General features: G+C 37.3%; 1 protein-coding gene across 1 annotated transcript in view; it reads right to left on the bottom strand.

Moving 5' to 3' along the window:
- Nucleotides 1-2,075: 2,075 nt before the first annotated feature.
- LOC124605584 (cationic amino acid transporter 4) overlaps nt 2,076-23,419 on the bottom strand; it is a 237,570-nt gene continuing 216,226 nt past the window's right edge. Inside the window, exon 10 of the mRNA XM_047137366.1 lies at nt 2,076-4,726. Within this exon, the coding sequence (XP_046993322.1) occupies nt 4,491-4,726 (236 nt within the window). The 3' untranslated portion in view covers nt 2,076-4,490. The remainder of the gene's footprint in view (nt 4,727-23,419) is intronic.

Genomic DNA, 23,419 nt, shown 5'->3' with positions numbered 1-23,419 from the left:
TAAACTGTAAGTCTCCATAAAACAGGCTGGGTAAGTCAGTTTAAAGTTCTTGAGAAATCAAGAATACTGCATTCAATAGGATCCAACCTAGTACAGCACTGAAGCATTCACTCCAACCATCACGTTATAACAGAGCAAGGTGGAATTATCCTACTTGTTCTTATACCACTTGTGATTCTAATATTGTTTATTCTGGTATCTTTACATTAATGGTGCATATACAACAGTTACATGAAATAACCAATTTCTTATTCATGCAATATTTCATTAAACTGTGTTATTCACTTTATAATTTAATTATTGCTTATGACAACCATGCATTTAGTTCTTATGGGAACATTAAACGAATATTCATGATACCTGCAAACCACGTTAATGAAAAAATTCAATGATGCTAAAAATTGTTTACTTCAGGATTGACCTATTTAAAAGCCCTCATTCTTCTCTTTTCAACAAATATTTAATTTCTTACACAGACTTTATGCTTTATTTCATTAGTTACTCATACTGAAGATTGTTGTGTTCTAGAATGTTCCAATCTCAAAATGTAATTCTTTCCTAAATCCAGTGCCATTGTTTTGTAGGCCTAATTTTTCTATTTCCATTTCTTTTATTTAGATAACATGTTAGTTTGTTAATTGTTCCAGTTTGAGAATTCCACTTTTTTGAAACATTTTGGTGAAATATGGGACTCTCCATTCACATTAAAACTGCTCTCTCATGAAATAGTAGGCCTATACGATAATTTTGCTATTTTTCAATTACACATACTTACTTCACTTCCTATCGTGTCTTTGTCTCTATTAATTTTCTTGTCTTTTATGTTAATATCTAAAATAGAATAGCTTAGTGTTCTACCATTTTGTAATTTCTGTAATATCGCATGTCTATGAACAGGTCAATCAGTGCACAGGACTGTAAATGTAAAATCATATAGTTGTCAGTCAATCATGTTAGTCGGACAGTGCCATGTACCAAAAAAGTGAACTTCTAAGTTATGATTGGATGGTCGAAGTATATCTGTATTATGTGAGTCTCATATATGTACTGCTATTTGATTAATTATTGCTGCTTGTTAAATATTTGAAAAATCTTTAAGTTTATGTAGCTTACTGACCAGTGCTAAAATATAGGTGCCTAATTATTTTAGAAGCTGATCATAAAACTTAAATGTTTTATGATAAATGTAAAGATAAATTAAAACAAATTTCAAAGTTTTCTGTACATCACTTAATAATGGTTCATCATAATTAATAACCACAGGAAGAAGACTGTATCAGAAGTTCCATGAGACTTATGAGGTAGAGATGGCAGAACCAAGTTGGTAACTTACAAGGCTGAGGCCACCTTCATTTATATTGTCTCATGCATTAATGTACACTTCTGTTTTACATAGAAGATTCTGTTCCTCTTTTAATGAAATGTATGTCCAACATCCATTAAATTTTCTGGGCTCCTGAAATTGCAGGAAATTATGTTGTGACTTAGAATATTTGTATATACTTGTCTAATAGGTCTGTCTTTCTAATTCATTTGTTCTAAAACACGCTGTTGAAAACACTGGAAATCTCAAGGATTGTACAGATTATCTTTTGGTCACCGAAGTTCAATGACATTTATAATTCCCCTGGGTTATATCCTCTCTTTATTACCCTCATTTTGTCACTACGTGCAGCTGGAGTTTGTTTCCTGGCATATAGTATCGTAGTCTTGCCACATTTATGTGAATTTATGCAGTATGGTCCTGTCCTCTTCCTATTCAAAACATATGCATTTTTCATTTTGGGTTCCTCTTCAGTACCTCTGAAATCAGTTTATTAGGTAATTCTGTCCACCTGTAATCATTCAGCCTGTCATTTTGTCTTCACCCTCTTATTACATTTTTTAATCATGTATGTGTTTTTGAATCCAAGAATAGTTATTGGAAGAGTGCGTAATATTGTCATTTGGTGATCTATTTTCTTTGCTAATCATTTCACCTGCAGATGCCTAGATTTAACCATTCTTTGCTGTAATTCAGGGACTCTACTGAAGGAGGGATAAATTCCTTATTACAAATGAAAAATACAACACAATTTATCTTTCAAATACAAAATATTTTTCCTTGTTTATTTATATATTTTACATTATACTGCACACTTTGAGCATATGTTGATCATGCATTTCACTGATACATCTACACATTCAATGAAGTAAAACTTGGGACTATTGACAGAAGAGTAGTGGAGTAAAGAAAGACAAAAAAAAATTCATTAAATTTGAATTATTTAGAGCCTTTTCTCTAATACTCACTAAGCAATAGTTGGGAAAGAAAAGAAGAAGGTACATATGTCACCAATACTTGAATAGACAAGATTGGAAGAAAATAAAATAAACAGTGTTATTACATTACTAAGATAGTAGAGAGAGGATAACATCGACTGTCCTTCCTTTTGTGCTTGGGTATATTTGTATCTTGAAATGACTTTTTGTATCCCCTCTTCATTTTATCCTGTCATTATAGTTTATGGTAGGTGTACCCTTATGGCCTATATCAATCAAATTATATACTATCACATTCAGTAGCTATCTATGAAACTGTGCAAACACGAATAAAAGCTGTGTTTTAAGATGTACCACTGTCACGTATAACCTTCAGTCTGCAACTAAACACAGAATTGCAAAGTGATTATTTGTATAGCTTCAATACACTTATGTTATTTAAAAAAGGTGATTACTATCGTTACAGTCAACACCAATTCATTTCAGACGCTGAGCTAAATGGTTTGTTATGGTTATAACAGAAATATACGCTGATGTTCAAAATTAATGCAACAAACCACTATTTCCCCATCCTGAGCCTAATTCATGATTTAATCATACAAACTGTCAATAGATGTCTGTACAACTGTGTTCTACACAGAAGGTAGCATTTGGTCAATGGAAAATGATGCCAACAATGGCACCTGCTGGTGCCAGGTACTGTCACAGCCACAATTACTATGTGCACAGTCACAGACAGTGCAGTATGACACAGAGAAGATCCCCACCAGGCTCTCTGCAGTGGAGGGCCATAGGAAGAATGGAAGGAGGGCAGTCACTAACTCATGGGGCCTGCTGACTTAACATGAATCAATCTGTTGTTTCTTGGATGTGGCAACAGCTTATAGAGACTGAAACTGTATCCCCGAGACTGGGGCTAGGGCAGCCATGTGTGACATCAGACAGAGAGGACTGTTATTTGGTGGTAAGGGCAAGACAATACTGCCTTAGTACTGCACAGCAACTGGCATCAGACCTTGTAGCATCCACTGGACATGTTGTATCAAGGAAAACTATGTAGATAAGGCCTCCACCAGAGTGACATTTAGTCAGAGACCTGCTGCATGTGTGCCTTTAACATGTCTTCACAGAAGGAATGCCTAGATTGGAGTTGTCAACATGCCACCTGGACAGTTGAAAAGTAGGCTGATGTGCTATGTACAGACGAGTCCCAGTTTAGTATGGAGAGCAATTCTTGAGGGATTCACATCTGAAGGGAATGTGGAATATGATTTTGAGACCCAAACATTGTGGAAAGAGACTGATATCTAGGAAAATCACCAATCAAACACCTCTTCATGAAATTGTATGGGTGAATCGGAAAGGTTTAGCTGCTGTCAGGTACCATTACGAGTCTTAGGACCTCATGTACAGTTGTTGTGAGGTGCTGTGTACCCAGACTTCATATTGATGGACAATACTGCTCGAACTCATAGGGAATGAATGGTTGTTTTCTTGGAAATGGAAGATCTGTACTCATGGTGTCTGCTCCCTTTCCCAATTTGAATCCTATAGAGCATGTCTGGGATACACTAGGGACACAGGTTGCATCACATCAACATCCACCAACCACTCTTCAAGACTTAAGAGTGGCTCTGCAGGAAGAATGGGCATTATTGCCTCAACATGGCACTGATGACATTATTCACAACATGCTCCATTGTTGTCAGGCCTTTATTGCTGCCAGAGGTGGTCACACGCCACGATGAGCACATTAACCAGTTGTTGCAATGTGTGTGCAAATCTGTTAAGTTAGAAAAAATGAAGAAAATTCTCATCTACTGTTAATTAGGTTGCAGTTGTTCACATTCTGTATTTTTTACACTGTTTCTACTTTGCTATCAGCTGTTTGTACTGTTTTGTGGCAAAATAAACACAACCTTGCAACTTTTCCATTTGTTGCTTTAATTTTGGATACCAGTGTACATTCCCCATAACTGATTTTGTGTAAATATCGTCAATTTGTTAATCTATAACACACATGTCTAAAAACTTAACTGTAATGTATATATTATGTATTTTTCCTTGTTATATAAATTACTAATTTTAAACAACATTTAAGAGTCAGATTGGGCTTCCAACAATAACAATAATACATATTTAAAATATATCACACTGGAAACATTAAAGAATTCTATGCTGCTTTCTGTTTCCCATCCCCATGAAAGCATCATTGAGTATCAATATAATTACTTTGGCACTTCTTCCTGAGCCACTATAGGCTTCTTTTCATCAGTAGTAATATCTTTTGCACTTGGGGCAATTTTAATTTGTGATAGTACCACTGGATTGATTTGCTGTGTGTTATATGTAGATCCCCATTTAATCTTACCAGCTTCTGATGAAGTCATCAGGATTGAATATGAGCTGGCATGATCACTTTCTTTGCTGTGATGAATACCATAAAGAAAATAGACCAGTAGACCTGAAATGTGAATATATCATTAATCTTAGAGCCAGCTCTGTTCGTTCACAAGTAGAGGCACATTAATAATCTAAACTGAAAGGTTAAAATTCAATATCAGGTAAAAAATCAAGGACAAGAACAAATAAGAATGGGTTTCCATTATTATTATATAGCTATAAGTTGGAAGTGTTCACACACACACACACACACACACACACACACACACACACACACACAGGTCAAAACCCTGTCATTCAAAAATGCTTACTTTCCTCTCTACTGGTTATGCATTTTGTATTTTCTTACCTGCCTTTTTTCTCCTAACTCAGAAATGATACATTGGTAAGATAGACACACTAAATATCTATTGTTTATGGCAGGTTAATGCTGTGTACTCAATTGTGCCTCAGACCCGTATCCTCCCCTTACACAACAAAAGTTCTTTCTGAGTATACTACCTAGGCATGCCTGACAACTCAACTTATGGCTTCTGTCTTTTAGTACCTCTTTCTTTGTAATCTCCACAAAGGCTTTTCTGTAGACCTCTTATGTGCTGGACTAACACCTCTGAGGCATTGGAAATTGTGGGAAATGGCTTAGCTATTGTCCATGAACAGCTTTCAGAAAGAGTCTTGACTCTTGAGTATATGCTAACATGAAACTTTTCTGGATGACCGAACAACAATGCTCATTAATAAAAATGCAGGTAAGTAAGTAAACCATTATTACATCTTACTCATTTCAGTTGTTTGATGCAGTTTTGAAAAATCTGTCTCTACCTACTTACCTTCCTAGCAATAGATCAATAGATTGTTAAGCTTTTCAGTTAGAATATCATAACAGCATTCAAAAAGCATTTGTGGCAGAGTTTATTAGGAAAAAATATCCCATTTTCTGTGGCTGTCTCAAGACTGCTCATTGTAAAGATCATGAAATTTTGCTTGGGGAAATGAGATATTGTGATATCTGTGGTGCCTCACTTACATGAGTGGAGTTGTATGTGATTGCAATCAGTTGGATGTCACGAAGGTGGCTTGCATTCTCCTAACTAGTTATCAAACTGTAAAAAGGAAAGTAGCAGTGTAAAGTGGAATCTGAGTCACGTCTTCTTTCTGACAAATCTCCACATCATCAAGAGATGAATACTAGGTTAAAAGGCAGAGTGAAAAAAAATGACCTAGCTGGGATTTGATTCTGCAACCTTTCAATTACTAGCCAAGTTCTCTGCCAGTAAACTATCAACCAGATTTAAATGTGGTCATGCTTTCTGCTAACTCAAAGCACTGCTGCTCTCTCAAGTTATGGCCACTGTTCAGTAGGTGATAGTGACATTGTTTTCACAACTGAACTTTAATTCATTGTAATTCAGACAATATGTACAAATTGTTTACAGATTATATACCAAAACCTTTTGGAGGTGACTTCCATTTATGAATAGAGAAAAGAGATAGAAAATGTGCATCAGTGAGTATAAGTATAGTTCATTTTCTAACATCAATTTCTAATGCTAGTTTCTCTTAATGTAGTATCACGTAAAAAGAACTTATCTCTCACAGGGTGACTTTTTGCTCACTGTCAGCTCATGTACTCGGCCGTGCTATAGAAGTTTTCTTCCATTACAAACTTTTTTAAGGTTTCATGGAAAATCCTATCAGTTTTGAGGTTTAGTAATTCTCTTGGAAATCTTTTATTAACTTGATTCCAGAGTATTTAGCTCCTTTTCCGAAAATTTGAAGTGTATGTGGAAAGTGCTGCAATTGGTTTCTGTTCCTTGCATTATGGGGACAAATAGTATCATTGGTCACCAGTTTTGAGGGATATTGTATCGCAGTTCCAGTGGTTTTAAATATATACAGTGATGGAAATGTCAAACTATTAAGATCGTTGAAACAATTTCTATAAGATTGTTTCTGCCCCTTTTTCAATATAATTCAAATAGCTTTCTTTGTAGTTCATTCCTGTCATGGTTTAGTTTCCCCATGCTGTCATTCCATATTGCATATATGGACAAATAGTATCATTGGTCACCAGTTTTGAGGGATATTGTATCGCAGTTCCAGTGGTTTTAAATATATACAGTGATGGAAATGTCAAACTATTAAGATCGTTGAAACAATTTCTATAAGATTGTTTCTGCCCCTTTTTCAATATAATTCAAATAGCTTTCTTCTGTAGTTCATTCCTGTCATGGTTTAGTTTCCCCATGCTGTCATTCCATATTGCATACATGGTTCAAAAAGTCCATGATAGGCAGTGCACAGAAAGTCTTGATAAAAATACTGACCCAGCTGTTTCAATACAAATAACACTGTTCTTAACTTATTGGAAACAGTGTTTATCTTCTGGCTCCAATTTAGCTCACTGTCTATCATTATATCTAGAAACTGAACTGAAGTTGCTTCTTCCAGTCCTTTTTCATTTAGAAAACACCCATGTTCTCTCCTTTTTGTTTATTGTTGAATCGTGTACAAATTTTTGAAATTAATTATTAACTCACTTTCTGTTAGAAATTATGTTGCTTTGTCGACTGATATGAAAGTGTTTTTCTCAAGTGCTTCAGAACTGTTGGAAACATTGAGCATAGTCATAGTATCTACATACAGTGTCTTTATTTTCACATGCATTTGTATTATTGCTGTGCTGGTACTGCGAACGGCTGAAAGCAAGGGGCAACTACAGCCGTAATTTTTCTTGAGGGCATGCAGCTTTACTGTATGGTTAAATGATGATGGCATCCTCTTGGGTAAAATATTCCGGAGGTAAAATAGTCCCCCATTCGAATCTCCGGGCGGGGACTACTCAGGAGGACATCGTTATCAGAAGAAAGAAAACTGGCGTTCTACGGATCGGAGCGTGGAATGTCAGATCCCTTAATCAAGCAGGTAGGTCAGAAAATTTAAAAAGGGAAATGGATAGGTTAAAGTTAGATATAGTGGGAACTAGTGAAGTTTGGTGGCAGGAGGAACAAGACTTTTGGTCAGGCGAATACAGGGTTATAAATACAAAATCAAATAGGGGTAATGCAGGAGTCTGTTTAATAATGAATAAAAAAATAGGAGTGCGGGTAAGCTACTACCAACAGCATAGTGAACGCATTATTGTGGCTAAGATAGACACGAAGCCCACGCCTACTACAGTAGTACAAGTTTATATGCCAACTAGGTCTGCAGATGACGAAGAAATTGAAGAAATGTATGATGAAATAAAAGAAATTATTCAGATAGTGAAGGGAGATGAAAATTTAATAGTCATGGGTGACTGGGATTCAGTAGTAGGAAAAGGAAGAGAAGGAAACATAGTAGGTGAATATGGATTTGGGCTAAGAAATGAAAGAGGAAGCCGCCTGATAGAATTTTGCACAGAGCACAACTTAATCACAGCTAACACTTGGTTCAAGAATCATAAAAGAAGGCTGTATACATGGAAGAAGCCTGGAGTTACTGACAGGTTTCAGATAGATTATATAATGGTAAGACAGAGATTTAGGAACCAGGTTTTGAATTGTAAGACATTTCCAGGGGCAGATGTGGACTCTGACCACAATCTGTTGGTTATGAACTGTAGATTAAAACTGAAGAAACTACGAAAAGGTGGGAGTTTAAGGAGATGGGACCTGGATAAACTGACTAAACCAGAGATTGTACAGAGTTTCAGGGAGAGCATAAGGGAACAATTGACAAGAATGGAGGAAAGAAATACAGTAGAAGAAGAATGGGTAGCTTTGAGAGATGAAGTAGTGAAGGCACCAGAGGATCTAGTAGGTAAAAAGACGAGGGCTAGTAGAAATCCTTGGGTAACAGAACAAATATTGAATTTAATTGATGAAAGGAGAAACTATAAAAATGCAGTATGTGAAGCAGGCAAAAAGGAATACAAACGTCTCAAAAATGAGATCAACAGGAAGTGCAAAATGGCTAAGCAGGGATGGCTAGAGGACAAATGTAAGGATGTAGAGGCTTATCTCACTAGGGGTAAGATAGATACTGCCTACAGGAAAATTAAAGAGACCTTTGGAGAAAAGGGAACCACTTGTATGAATATCAAGAGCTCAGATGGAATCCCAGTTCTAAGCAAAGAAGGGAAAGCAGAAAGGTGGAAGGAGTATATAGAGGGTCTATACAAGGGCAATGTACTTGAGGACAGTATTATGGAAATGGAAGAGGATGTAGATGAAATGGGAGATATGATACTGCGTGAAGAGGTTGACAGAGCACTGAAAGACCTGAGTCAAAACAAGACCCCGGGAGTAGACAACATTCCTATAGAACTACTGACAGCCTAGGGATAGCCAGCCCTGACAAAACTCTAACATCTGGTGAGCAAGACGTACGAGACAGGCAAAATACCCTCAGACTTCAAGAAGAATATAATAATTCCAATCCCAAAGTAAGCAGGTGCGAACAGATGTGAAAAATACCGAACAATCAGTTTAATAAGTCACGGATGCAAAATACTAACGTGAATTCTTTACAGACGAATGGAAAAACTGGCAGAAGCCAGATCCTCTTCACGCAGTATCGTATCTCCCATTTCATCTACATCCTCTTCCATTTCCATAATATTGTCCTCAAGTACATTGCCCTTGTATAGACCCTCTATATACTCCTTCCACCTTTCTGCTTTCCCTTCTTTGCTTAGAACTGGGATTCCATCTGAGCTCTTGATCTTCCTCGGGGAAGATCAGTTTGGATTCAGTAGAAATATTGGAACATGTGAGGCAATACTGACCCTACGACTTATCTTGGAAGCTAGATTAAGGAAAGGCAAACCTACGTTTCTAGCATTTGTAGACTTAGAGAAAGCTTTTGACAATGTTGACTGGAATACTCTCTTTCAAATTCTGAAGGTGACAGGGGTAAAATACAGGGAGCGAAAGGCTATTTACAATTTGTACAGAAAGCAGATGGCAGTCATAAGAGTCGAGGGACATGAAAGGGAAGCAGTGGTTGGGAAGGGAGTGAGACAGGGTTGTAGTCTATCCCTGATGTTATTCAATCTGTATATTGAGCAAGCAGTAAAGGAAACAAAAGAAAAATTCAGAGTAGGTATTAAAATCCATGTAGAAGAAATAAAAACTTTGAGGTTCGCCGATGACATTGTAATTCTGTCAGAGACAGAAAAGGACTTGGAAGAGCAGTTGAACAGAATGGATAGTGTCATGAAAGGAGGGTACAAGATGAACATCAACAAAAGCAAAACAAGGATAATGGAATGTAGTCAAATTAAGTCAGGTGATGCTGAGGAATTAGATTAGGAAATGAGACACTTAAAGTAGTAAAGGAGTTTGGCTATTTGGGGAGCAAAATAACTGATGATGGTCAAAGTAGAGAGGATATCAAATGTAGACTGGCAATGGCAAGGAAAGCGTTTCTGAAGAGGAGAAATTTGTTAACATCGAGTATAGATTTAAGTCATTTCTGAAAGAATTTTTATGGAGCGTAGCCATGTATGGAAGTGAAACATGGACGATAACTAGTTTTGACAAGAAGAGAATAGAAGCTTTCGAAATGTGGTGCTACAGAAGAATGCTGAAGATTAGATGGGTAGATAACATAACTAATGAGGAGGTATTGAATAGGATTGGGGAGAAGCAGAGCTTGTGGCACAACTTGACTACAAGAAGGGATCAGTTGGTAGGACATGTTCTGAAGCATCAGGGGATCACCAATTTAGTATTGGAAGGCAGCGTGGAGGGTAAAAATCGTAGAGGGAGACCAAGAGATGAATACACTAAACAGATTACCGAGCGAGGTGGCGCAGTGGTTAGCACACTGGACTCGCATTCGGGAGGACGACGGTTCAATCCCGTCTCCGGCCATCCTGATTTAGGTTTTCCATGATTTCCCTAAATCGTTTCAGGCAAATGCCGGGATGGTTCCTTTGAAAGGGCACGGCCGATTTCCTTCCCAATCCTTCCCTAACCCGAGCTTGCGCTCCGTCTCTAATGACCTCGTTGTCGACGGGACGTTAAACACTAACCACCACCACCACTAAACAGATTCAGAAGAATGTAGGTTGCAGTGGGTACTGGGAGATGAAGAAGCTTGCACAGGATAGAGTAGCATGGAGAGCTGCATCAAACCAGTCTCAGGGCTGAAGACCAAAACAACATTGTATTATTTACAAAGAAATTGAAGAGGACAGGTCGCATTACAGATCCTTGAGGTATGGTATACATAATGCTCCTAACTTCTGGTCTGTATAAGTTGTTCATGATTTCATATTACTTCCAGATGCTGAGATATGATGTTACCCAGTCTGCTGCATGTCCACGAAGACTAGTATTCTCTGGTTTCTTTACTAGGAAAGATTAATTGTGTCAAACACCTTGGATAGGTCAAGAAAAACTCCAGACATTGAAATCCTGTTCTCCAAGGCCTGTACAAGAAATTCTGTTAATGATTCAACTTCTCTTTTCATTGATTTCCATATCTGGCACCTGTAGTACTCTGAAGTTACTACATCATTCTTTTCCAGGTAAGCACCTAGTCTGTTTAGTATAAGCATTTCTAATATTGTGGAGAAGTCAGATACTAAATATACTGGTCTGTAATTGTTAGGATTGGCATCTTTTCCCCTTTTTGTATACAGGCACTACTTTAATTAATTTAGGTTGATCAGGAAATAATCCTTTTTGGAATGAGCAGATGACAGTATCCAATAGAGGTGCAATTATTTCTGCTGTCAACTTCACATCAATCATACAGGTTCACATTAATGTTGAAAAAACCCAACTTTGCAATTACAAAATGATTACATTGATTTACAAGTTCTTAACATGATATTTATCATTAGACGATGGACAAGATCAAATTAAATGAGTGTATTGATACACTGAAGAAATACTCAGCTTAGACTGCTTTGTACTGAAAACTGTCTATTTCCACAATGACTTCTGGAAATAATGTTTTATTCACATTTTGCATTTATTGATTCCCTTACATCTAGCAGAGTAATCTTCTGGGGCAAATCAGCTAACCTCAATAATGTAATTATTGTCCAAAAATAATCGTCAAGAGTAATATGGGGAATAGAAATTAGATTAGATTAGATTAGATTATTTTTTCGTTCCATAGATCCATACTGAGGAACTCCTCATGGATATGGAACATGTAAATAATTTTTTTAAATTTTTTTAAAGCTGAAATAACAATACTAATAGTATGAATATATACATACATTATTTGTTTCTATTAAAAAATTCGTCAATGGAGTAGAATGAGTTGGCCACTAGTAAGTCTTTCAGGCTCCTTTTAAACTGATCTTTATTTGTAACTGAATTTTTTATGTTTGCTGGCAAATTACTGAAGATGAGAGTTCCTGAGTAGTGGACCCCTTTTTGAACTAAAGTAAGTGCTTTTAAGTCCTTGTGCAGACCTTTTTTGTTCCTGGTATTGTATGTATGAACTGAGCTGTTTGTTGGAAAAAGAGATATATTATTTAGGACACATTTCATTAAGGAGTAAATATACTGAGAGGCAGTAGATAGTATACCCAGTTCTTTGAAGAGGTTTCTACAGGACGTCCGTGAATTTACTCCACAAATAATACGTATTACATGCTTTTGGACTCTGAAAACTTTTGTTTGACTTGAAGAGTTACCCCAAAATATTATACCATATGACATTATGGAATGAGAGTAGGCAAAGTATGCAAGCTTTTTCATTTTTATGTCGCCTATGTCTGCTAACATTCGAATTGCAAATACAGATTTGTTAAGGTGTTTCTGCAGTTCTGTGGTGTGCTCCTCCCAACTGAATTTATTATCAAGTTGTAATCCCAGGAATTTAAGACTGTCAACCTCTTCTATCTCTAGACAGCCTGATTTCTTGCAGAGACCTCCTGCAGTATCTTGGAATTCTTACACTTACTTTACAATGCATTAGACTTCTGTAATACTAATAAGAAAATGGTAAAAAACATATCAAAATTATCTGTGTCATACAAGAATGACATAAAAGATATAAAAAGTATTCTCATGTAGACTTCCTATTCCTGCATAGGGTACAAAGCAAAGCTCCATTTTCTGGACAAAAATTAACTTCCTATTCTCAGCCACATGTCAAGCTATTGAGTTTTGTAGCAAATTCAAAATTAAATTAGAAGTTTACCTCATTAGTCAGTATATCTGTTTGAATGTTTGGGTACTGAGTATGCATATCTCCATGAGAACTGTAGGAAATGTCCATCCCTTCTGTGCCCCTGCCACCCTGCCCTGTACTCATCCCCCCTCCCCACCACACCTGCACTGGCTCCTAATTCTTACAGTACATACTAGCAGTTATCTTTCAACAATAATCAATATCTCCATGTCAACTGCTTGAATTAATATGTGAACTGTACCACACAATGGAAAGAGGAGCATGTTTTTCCAAAGTAAAGGCCTTTTGCTGATTTTAAAAGAAAGTGATCTGCAGCTCTCTTATGTCTAAATAGATTATGATGGGGGTATTTAACTAGTAATGTATGCACAATATCATTACTGGTATATACTGATGCTGATTGTAGAAGTAACTTAGTATACCATATATAAAAACAAAGATGAGGTGACTTACCGAACAAAAGCGCTGGCAGGTCGATAGACACACAAACAAACACAAACATACACACAAAATTCAAGCTTTCGCAACAAACTGTTGCCTCATCAGGAAAGAGGGAAGGAGAGGGGAAGACGAAAGGAAGTGGGTTTTAAGGGAGAGGGTAAGGAGTCATTCCAATCCCGGGAGCAGAAAGATTTACCTTAGGGGGAACAAAGGACAGGTATACACTCGCACACACGCACATATCCATCCACACATACAGACACAAGCAGACATATTTTCATATTTTCATATGTCTTCCCCTCTCCTTCCCTCTTTCCTGATGAGGCAACAGTTTGTTGCTAAAGCTTGAATTTTGTGTGTATGTTTGTGTTTGTTTGTGTGTCTATCGACCTGCCAGCGCTTTTGTTCGGTAAGTCACCTCATCTTTGTTTTTATATATAATTTTTCCCACGTGGAATGTTTCCTTCCATTATATTCGTTAACTTAGTATACCTGTATTCCTGCAGCAATACATATTGTAAATCATTCCAGAAACAAGAGGGTCTTCCAAAATGTGATCTATAATTAAATAGATGGAAAAAAGGAGCAGAGGACTTGCAAAAGGTGTTCTTTATTTGTTCCTGAACTTTTACAGTAAGCATCGATGGAAGACCATATGAAAGAGAAATTTTAACCAGGTCAACTGTTCTAAATAGTATGCAGAATATCACCACTGTCACCAGCAGTAGCAACAGCAGCAGTAATTGAGCTCCAGAGAATCATTGTATTGCATTTGTAGATGTTGTTTTTGTGCAATTGTTGTTTATACCAAATAATTTAATATCTTATTTATATACAATACGTCCCAAATTTGAATCATGATTTGTCACATTTTTAATCTACCAGAATGTTTCAAATTAGCACACAGTCGACTGCACAGTGAAAATTAATTCTAGAAATAATCTCCTAGGTTGTGGCTAAACCATTTCTCTGTAATATCCTTTGTTCCTTGCAAGTCCTGCAAAGTGTACAGAATAATTTCCATGAAGATTGTAAGGTAAGAGGCGAAGTACTGGCAAAATTGAAGCTATGAGTTTTGCTTGGCTGCTCAGTTGATGAGCACTTGCTCATGACAGGCAAAGATGCCAGGTTTGAGTCTCAGCCTGGCATAAAATTTTCATTTGCTACAAAGTTTCAAATCAGCACACACTCTGCTGCAGATCAAAAATTCATTCTGTAAACCTGTAGCCATTAAGCTGTCCTGGAATATATTTAATGTCCCACACACATTGCAAATATTGTAGGATGGTACACAAAAGTGTTTTGTAGGCAGTCTCCTTTCCAGACTAACTGAAATTTTCCAGTATGTAGTCAAAGATCTGAATTCTGCCATCTGCATTACCCATGACAGAGCCTATGTGACCATTTCCTTTCATATCCAAATAAACTGTTACATCTAGGTATTTTTAAGAGTTGACTGATTCCAACTGTGACTCACTGATATTATAGTCAAGAGATACTACTTTTCTGTGTTTCATGAAGGGCATAATTTTAAATTTCTAAACAGTTAATGCAAGTTGTCTATCTTTGCACTAGTTTCAAAATTTATCAAGATCTGACTGGATAATTTTACAGATTATTTTAGATAGCTCTTCATTGTAGATAACTGTATCATATACAAAGAGTCTGAGGTTACTACTAGTATTGTCTGTCAGGTCATTAACATACCATATGAACAGCAAGGATCCCAATAAACTTCCCTATGTCACACTTAAACTCATTTTTCGTCCAAGATGACCCATTATGTCCTCCTTACCAAGAAATTTCCAGTACACACAAATTTATATAAATAAATGACTGGACAGACAAGGTGGGTAGCAATTTATGGCTGTTTGCTGATGACACTGTGGTGTATAGGAAGGTGTCATTGTTGAGTGACTCTAGGAGGATACAAAATGATTTAGACAGAATTTCTAGTTGGTGAGATTAATGATGGCTTCCTCTAAATGTATAAATATGTAAGTTAATGTGGGTGAGCAGGAGAAACATTCCTATAATATTTGAATAAAGCATTAGTAATACGCTGCTTGACATAGTCACACTCATTATAAACCTGTGTTTAACATTGAAAAGTGATATGAAATCGAATGAGTGTATAAGGATGGTTGTAGGAAAGGTGAATGGCCAACTTCTTTTTATTGGGAGAGAGTTTGGGGAAGTGTAAAGGAGATGGCATACACAGAACTAGTCCTACAAATTCTTGAGTACTGCTCAAGTGTTTGGGATCTCCACCAAGTCAGATTAGAGGAAGACACTGGATGAATTCAGAGCCATGCTGCTAGATTTGTTACAAGTAGGTTTGATCAGCACAGAAGTATTATACAAATGCTTCATGAACTCAAGTGGGAATCATTGGAATGAAGACAACATTCTTTCCATGGGGCACTTTCCAGTTAATCTGGAGAACTGGCATTTGAGGCCAAGTGCGGAATGATTCTACTGCTGCCAATGTAAATTTTACATCAGAGCTGCAAAGATGAGAGAAAGTAGGTCACATATGGAGGCATATAGTAATTTTTCCCTCATTCTGTTTGCGAATGGATCAAGAAAGGAAATGACTGGTAGTGATACGTGGTACCAGAGCCAAGCACCATTTGGTGGCCAGCAGAGTCTGTATGAAAATCAAACAATAGAAAGTTTGGGTTGAAATATCAACAATATTAGGAAAAGGATAGATTGCAACTCACAATAAAGTTGACACGTAGAGCTGCAGACAGGTGCAATGAAAACACTGTTACATATTTAGCTAGAGGCCAAAGCTTACTTCATAAAATAAAATGCACACACATTCACACAATCAATCACACCTCAAACACACACATGAATGCTATCCCTGGCAGCTCTGGTAGGAATGCAATTGTCATGTTGGAATGGGGCCAAGACAGCAGGGTACAGGTGAAGGAAGAGAAGAGTGCTGTCTGGCAGAACATGCAGGGACTAGATTGTGGCATGACATGCCCGCCAGGTGTGGTGTATCAATCCTCATCGCATGATGAGTGGTGGGCGATAATGTGTTTTGGTCACTTGAGGCAGATGGTCAATGTAGAAACTGGCCATCAGGCCTCACCGATTCATCCTGTGAGTTGGCAGATGACTGCACCTTTAGCAGAGTCTGAGTAGGCATACCGGAGGGCAGGGGGGGGGGAATTTGCTAGTTATTGGGAGCTCCAATGTTAGGTGCATTATATTGCCCCTTAGGAAACTGGAAAGAAAGCCAATGTGCACTTGGTTTGTCTGCTGGGCAGCCTCACCCAAGATGTGGAGGAGGCCTTACCTGTCACTATTGAGCATGCAGGGTGCACTTGTCTGCAAGTTGTGGCTCATATCATCACCAATGATGCTTGTTGCTTGGATTGTGAGACCATCCTCAGTTCATACAAAAGCTAGAGAAGCTAGAGGAGGTGGTGAAGGCTATTGGCCTTGCAAGTGGGGTGCAAGCAGAGCTCAAAATTTGCAGAATTGTTCACAGAGTTGAACGGGGTCCTTTGTTTCAGAGCCACATGGAGGATCTTTGCTAAAGCTTTGCTGACTCTGTGACAGTCTTGGCTGCAGATTTCTGGATCTGCTTTATTAGCTGGAACGTTGTAGCACTCCTCTTGAAAAGTCAGATGCACACTACACAAAGGAAACAATTTCTCAGGTAGCAGATTACTTATAGAGTGGAGATAGGGGTTTTTAGGCTAGGCAGTAGCTTGATGTACTCTGATGAATGGTTGCCATTCGACACACAGATAGGGAAATCAGACCATGTTCATAGTAAATATGCTTTAACTGTCAAAAATTTGTCAGTAAATTGTCAAAATATTTGTAACAAAGTTCACAAATTTTCTGTGGTCCTGGAAATTTCTCCTGCTCAAATTATTTTTGGGACTGAGAGCTGGCTGAAATCCAAAGTAGAAGGCTGTCAGATATTTAGCAAGTCATGAAATGTTTGTTGGAAAGGCAGATCATAAACTATAGGAAGGGTAGTGTTGATTGCAGTTGACAAAAATACTGTCTCTATTGAGGTTGAATTTGAGTATGACAGTGAAGTTACCTGGATGGGTATAACAGTTCTAGGTAAAATCAAGTTATTGTTGGACATTTTTACTGGTCACATGATTTCAGAACCATTTAAAGTAAGACTACAGTCAGTAGAGCAGAAATATCCAGATCATGAAATACTAGTTGGAGGTGACTTTAACCTCTCAACTGCAGACTTGGAGTTCAGACAGTCTAGTGAAGTACTTTTTAATGCATTTTCTAAAACTCACCTTGAGCAGCTAAGTTTTAGAACTTATAGCTACAAACATGCCTGACTGTATGAGTGCAGAGACAGGCATTAGTGATCAAGATGTCATCATAGTGATGAAGGTGACAAAATTTAACAAATCAATCAAGAAGGCTAGAAGAGTGTGTTTGCTGGAGAGGGCAGATCAGCAGTTGTTAGTATCCCACTGAGACAATGAAATGACACCATTTAGTTCCAGTACAATGGATGTAGAGGAGTTGTGAGCAAAGTTTAAACGGACTGTAAAATGTGCACTTGAGAAGTGTGTGATGAGCAAGCAGATTAAGGATGGGAAAGATCCGCAGTGGTTTAACAACAACATTCAGAAAATGGTGTGGAAGCAAAGACTGCTGCACTCTTGGTTCAAAAGAGAATGCACGAATGATGATAAGCAAAAGTTAGTAGAGTCTTGTCTTGTCTTTAAATATGTCTGCTTGTGTCTGTATATGTGTGGATGGATATGTGTGTGTGTGCGAGTGTATACCCGTCCCTTTTTCCCCCAAGGTAAGTCTTTCCACTCCCGGGATTGGAATGATTCCTTACCCTCTCCCTTAAAACCCACATCCTTTCGTCTTTCCCTCTCCTTCCCTCTTTCCTGATGAGGCAACAGTTTGTTGCGAAAGCTTGAATTTTGTGTGTATGTTTGTGTTTGTTTGTGTGTCTATCAACCTGCCAGCACTTTCGTTTGGTAAGTCACATCATCTTTGTTTTTAGATATATTTTTCCCACGTGGAATGTTTCCCTCTATTATATTAGTGCCTAGTTTTATATATGTAATTGATTTTCTAATATATTTTGACTATTACTAGTTAGTATCTTTCATTATAGGGCAAAATCAGTAATTGCTTCTTAAGTTACATTCTGTTGTTGACATATAAACAAATATAAATTCTGTACTAATTGTAAACATTTGGAAGATGAAATGCTAGTATTCTTAAAATATCTATTTGGCTCTAGTTGGAGACATGTTAGGAAAACCAGCCCTCAATTAATTCCAAAGTAATTAACAGTTTTGTTAAAAGTATTGTTTACATAATGATATTTGTTAATTTCACAATTAAAACAAATAATTTGGTTTAACCCTTGTAGTAGAAGAAACTGTTAAAAAGATGGAATTGTTCAATGTATTCATTTGATTTAATGAGTTAAGTTTTAATTGTAATTTCTGTAAATTTAACTTTAAGCACTGTGTAGTTTCAGTACATATTATCATGATGATATATAAGGTCCCGATTTTTGCTCATGAGACAGTCAGTCCGTGGCCGAGTTTCAGACGAGGAACCTGTGCTGGTTAGAATGACAACAATGCATCAATTTAACAGTGTAATAAGAGTTACACAATTAGGCTGTGTGTGGTAGTGTCTGCTCCATACATACCTTTCTATTCTTCAAGAAATGTGAACTTTGTGGTTAGGCTTTTACAGCTCATAGATCTTCAACAGTAAACTATTGTAGCAGTATGTGGATGGTTCATCTGCTAACTATTAATGAGGCTTATAGGAAGTAAGAACAATAGTGCACTGGCCATATATAACTGTGTATTATTAGGGGGTTGTGAAAAGTGATAGCTTCATCTATCAGCTGCAGTGCACTGGACATATATAACTGTGTATTATTGGGGGGTTGTGAAAAGTGATAGCTTCATCTGTCAGCTGCATCATTTACAGTAGACAGTAACTGCACATCCAACGCATATTTTTTCAGCCAGTACGTTGACACCGAGGATGAGAAATGAAGAAATAAATAAAAATAGGCAAACCACTACATGTGGTACCCTGACATGAGGATTATTGTATGTGAGCACAGTAAAGTAGAACTCACAAACTGTGACAGTGAAGTGTGAACTCGAGCAGTTTACAGGAATTTAAATGGAAGAGATGATACAATCGATCAGCGCTGGGGTTTCTAAATGAAGAAGGTGCAGCAGCCAATCAGCGAATGGGTTCTAAGGAAACAGTCACTGAGTATAGGAGCAGCGAATCAGCATGCAGGTGGACACAGCTGACAAGGAGATAAGCAAGATGTCTTGTCAAGAGAATTATAATTGGCTGCAGCTGTGCAGATCCAGATGACACCCTGAGAACCATAGCAGAGCAGCAGCAGACAAGTGATTAAAAACAAGATAATTCATTGCAAAAGCTGTTTTGATACATAATGAGTGACCTTAATGAACAAGACATGATGGGAGACAAGGGTAACAGGAGACTGGTTCTATAGACGCTAGTACTTATAAATCAGACAAGAATGTAACTTTGAATGATGGGGGCGAAAGTAATATTGTAGATGAAATGATAAAAGTATCATCTACAGTGTATATTGAGGTGAGCAGAATGGACGAAAACAGTACTGAAGTACATGAGATCATTAAGGTCAGGGAGGAGGAACCTAGTAGCGAAAGTCAGAAAGGGCAAAAGTTTATGGCAGATGAAAATTTGAGAGCAATTTTAAGGCAAATTGTGAGTAGTTTGAATTGTTTGAGTAATATGAGTACGAAAGAAGACATGAATAGGATGGAAAGTAGTATGAAAGAAGACATTAATAGGGTGGAAAAGAAAACTGATAGCATTAGAACTGACTTCGTTAGCTTAAAAGATGAACTGAAGAAAGAAATTAAGGAAATTAAGGTAGTTAGTCCTAATCTTTCAGAATTAAATAAGATATTTGGTATGGTAGTTTAAGACTGTGATAATACTAATGAGAAATTAACATAGGGTTGTAAATGTGTGAAAGAAAGAAAGGAGCTTTGTGATGACAATAGTATGAACGTGGAGGTTTTCGAGAAACAATGTGCTGAAAATAGGGTTAAACTTGGGAAACAAATCGATCACATTAAAAATGATTCAAAAACTGAGGTAGAAACCAAGTGTGCATTAGTGGTAGAGGAAAAACTGAAAAAAGTAAATAAAACTGTAGATTCAAAATTGACTAAAACAGAGAAAAAAAATTGGAAGAGGTACCAAATCTAAAGCATAGTGTAAGTGACAGTGTGACTAATTCTGCCTGTAAGTGTAATGATGATAGAAATGATGAATCCAGTAATGATGAGAATGGGGTTTTTGAAACTATAGTTAATAATGAGGGCAATGTGTTAAGTTAAGAAAGGATTAATGAGGATTTGTTGTATGAAGATCACATGGTAAGTAAAAAGCAAGTGTGTCAACCTGTAATAACAGCAAGTATACAATATATACATGTTAAGTGTTTACTGGCCAGTGGTAGTGATTTGATTGGCCTTTTTTTGAATCTATTAAAAACACAGAGGGTATAGTAGTGATGCATGTTTCTAGAATAAAAATTGTTGGTGCTACTGGTAAGCAATTAAACAGTGCAAAACAAGAGATGCTATTAACTATGGAATTGGCAGGACAGCTGTTGGAGTGCAATTTGTTGGTGATTCAAAATCTCAGCATTGATGTAATATTTGAGACTAATTTCCCTTGCAAACAGCAAGTAGGGGGTTCAATATTCTGTGTTTGATTAATTATGTGGCAATAATGATTACTCCCCTTGTCTGTCTCATTTTTCATGTTTCCTGAGGCAGTCAAACTCTTCTCTTATCCTATCTGTAGTTTATAAGTAAATCAGAAACACTATCTTTGACTTCCATATAATTTCGTGTAGTAATATAGAAATATTGTAGAAAAGGTTTCTCTAGTGTTATCTGTGTGTATGTGTATATGTGTATTATGTTGCGTTAGTTATAAGTGATGGAATCGTAACAGGATGGAAGAAAATAAATTGGTACCATGGTAAAAAGAATTTATGTCAGACAAAGAGAGAAGGTAAACTGAAAATGAAAGGTGTCAGCATATGTGGACTATAATTAAAATCTGAAGTATCAGCTCATTGGTGTAGTAGCAGAGACAATATGCAGTATGAACCATCTTGAATACTAGGTATCAATATTAATTGTGGTATAACAGAAGTGTTTGTGTTAAGTGCAATCAGGATATGGAGACAACTATCAGACTATAGAAGTTTGTCATGCTATAGCCTTTTCTAACATTAAGAAATTCCAACTTTAGACATAGTTGCCTGGAGTAATGTGTGTGGAAATAGTAAGCAAGGTTTGTATGTATATCGACCGTCAGGCTAGAATCTTAAGCAGTTTGATGTAATACAGTGAAGTAATAGTTTTGCTAATGATAATTTTGTCTCATCATTAATGAGAAATAAGTTTGCCTTAACATAAGGAACTGTTAGTGTGGAATGTTTTTCAGTAGAGTCAGTTTTGCATTAGATAAGATGAGTAGGTATTTATTTATTAGATAATGAAACAATAATGAAATAACAAAATAATGAATAATGTTAGGGTCTTAATGGTTAGGGAGCCTGTCTCTGCGTTAGGGATATTTTTTGGGAATGCACTCCACTAGCTAACAAGGTAAGAGATGTAAGTAAACTAATGGAGCTGACAGACAAGATTCAGTAATGGAAAAGATGTTGTTGTGGTCTTCAGTCCTGAGACTAGTTTGATGCAGCTCTCCATGCTACTCTATCCTGTGCAAGCTTCTTCATCTTCCAGTACTTACTGCATCCTACATCCTTCTGAATCTGCTTAGTGTATTCATCTCTTGGTCTCCCTCTACGATTTTTACCCTCCACGCTGCCCTCCAATGCTAAATTTGTGATCCCTTGATGCCTCAGAACATGTCCTACCAACCGGTCCCTTCTTCTTGTCAAGTTGTGCCACAAACCCCTCTTCTCCCCAATTCTATTCAATACCTCCTCATTAGTTATGTGATCTACCCATCTAATCTTCAACATTCTTCTGTAGCACCACATTTCGAAAGCTTCTATTCTCTTCTTGTCCAAACTATTTATCGTCCATGTTTCACTTCCATACATGGCTACACTCCATACAAATACTTTCAGAAACGACTTCCTGACACTTAAATCTATACTCGATGTTGACAAATTTCTCTTCTTCAGAAACGCTTTCCTTGCCATTGCCAGTCTACATTTTATATCCTCTCTACTTCGACCATCATCAGTTATTTTGCTCCCCAAATAGCAAAACTACTTTACTACTTTAAGTGTCTCATTTCCTAATCTAATTCCCTCAGCATCACCCGACTTAATTCGACTACATTCCATTATCATCGTCTTGCTTTTGTTGATGCTCATCTTATATCATCCTTTCAAGACACTATCCATTCCATTCAACTGCTCTTCCAAGTCCTTTGCTGTCTCTGACAGAATTTCAATGTCATCAGTGAACCTCAAAGTTTTTATTTCTTCTCCATGGATTTTAATACCTACTCCGAATTTTTCTTTTGTTTCCTTTACTGCTTCCTCAATATACAGATTGAACAACATGGGGAGAGGCTGCAACCCTGTCTCACTCCCTTCCCAACCACTGCTTCCCTTTCGTGCCCCTCGACTCTTATGACTGCCATCTGGTTTCTGTACAAATTGTAAATAGCCTTTCGCTCCCTGTATTTTACCCCGGCCACCTTCAGAATTTGAAAGAGAGTATTCCAGTCAACATTGTCAAAAGTCTACAAATGCTAGAATTGTAGGTTTGCCTTTTCTTAATCTAGCTTCTAAAATAAGTCGTAGAGTCAGTATTGCCTCACGTGTTCCCATATTTCTACGGAATCCAAACCGATCTTCCCCGAGGTTGGCTTCTACCAGTTTTTCCATTCGTCTGTAAAGAATTCGCTTTAGTATTTTGCAGCTGTGACTTATTAAACTGATAGTTCGGTAATTTTCACATCTGTCAATGCCTGCTTTCTTTGGGATTGGAATTATTATGCCGGCCGCAGTGGTCTAGCGGTTCTAGGCGCTCAGTCCGGAACCGCGGGACTGCTACGGTTGCAGGTTCAAATCCTGACTCAGGCATGGATGTGTGTGATG

The sequence above is a fragment of the Schistocerca americana genome, chromosome 3, assembly GCF_021461395.2.
Source record: "Schistocerca americana isolate TAMUIC-IGC-003095 chromosome 3, iqSchAmer2.1, whole genome shotgun sequence".
NCBI lineage: Eukaryota > Metazoa > Arthropoda > Insecta > Orthoptera > Acrididae > Schistocerca > Schistocerca americana.
This window is presented reverse-complemented; position numbering and strand designations above follow the sequence as displayed.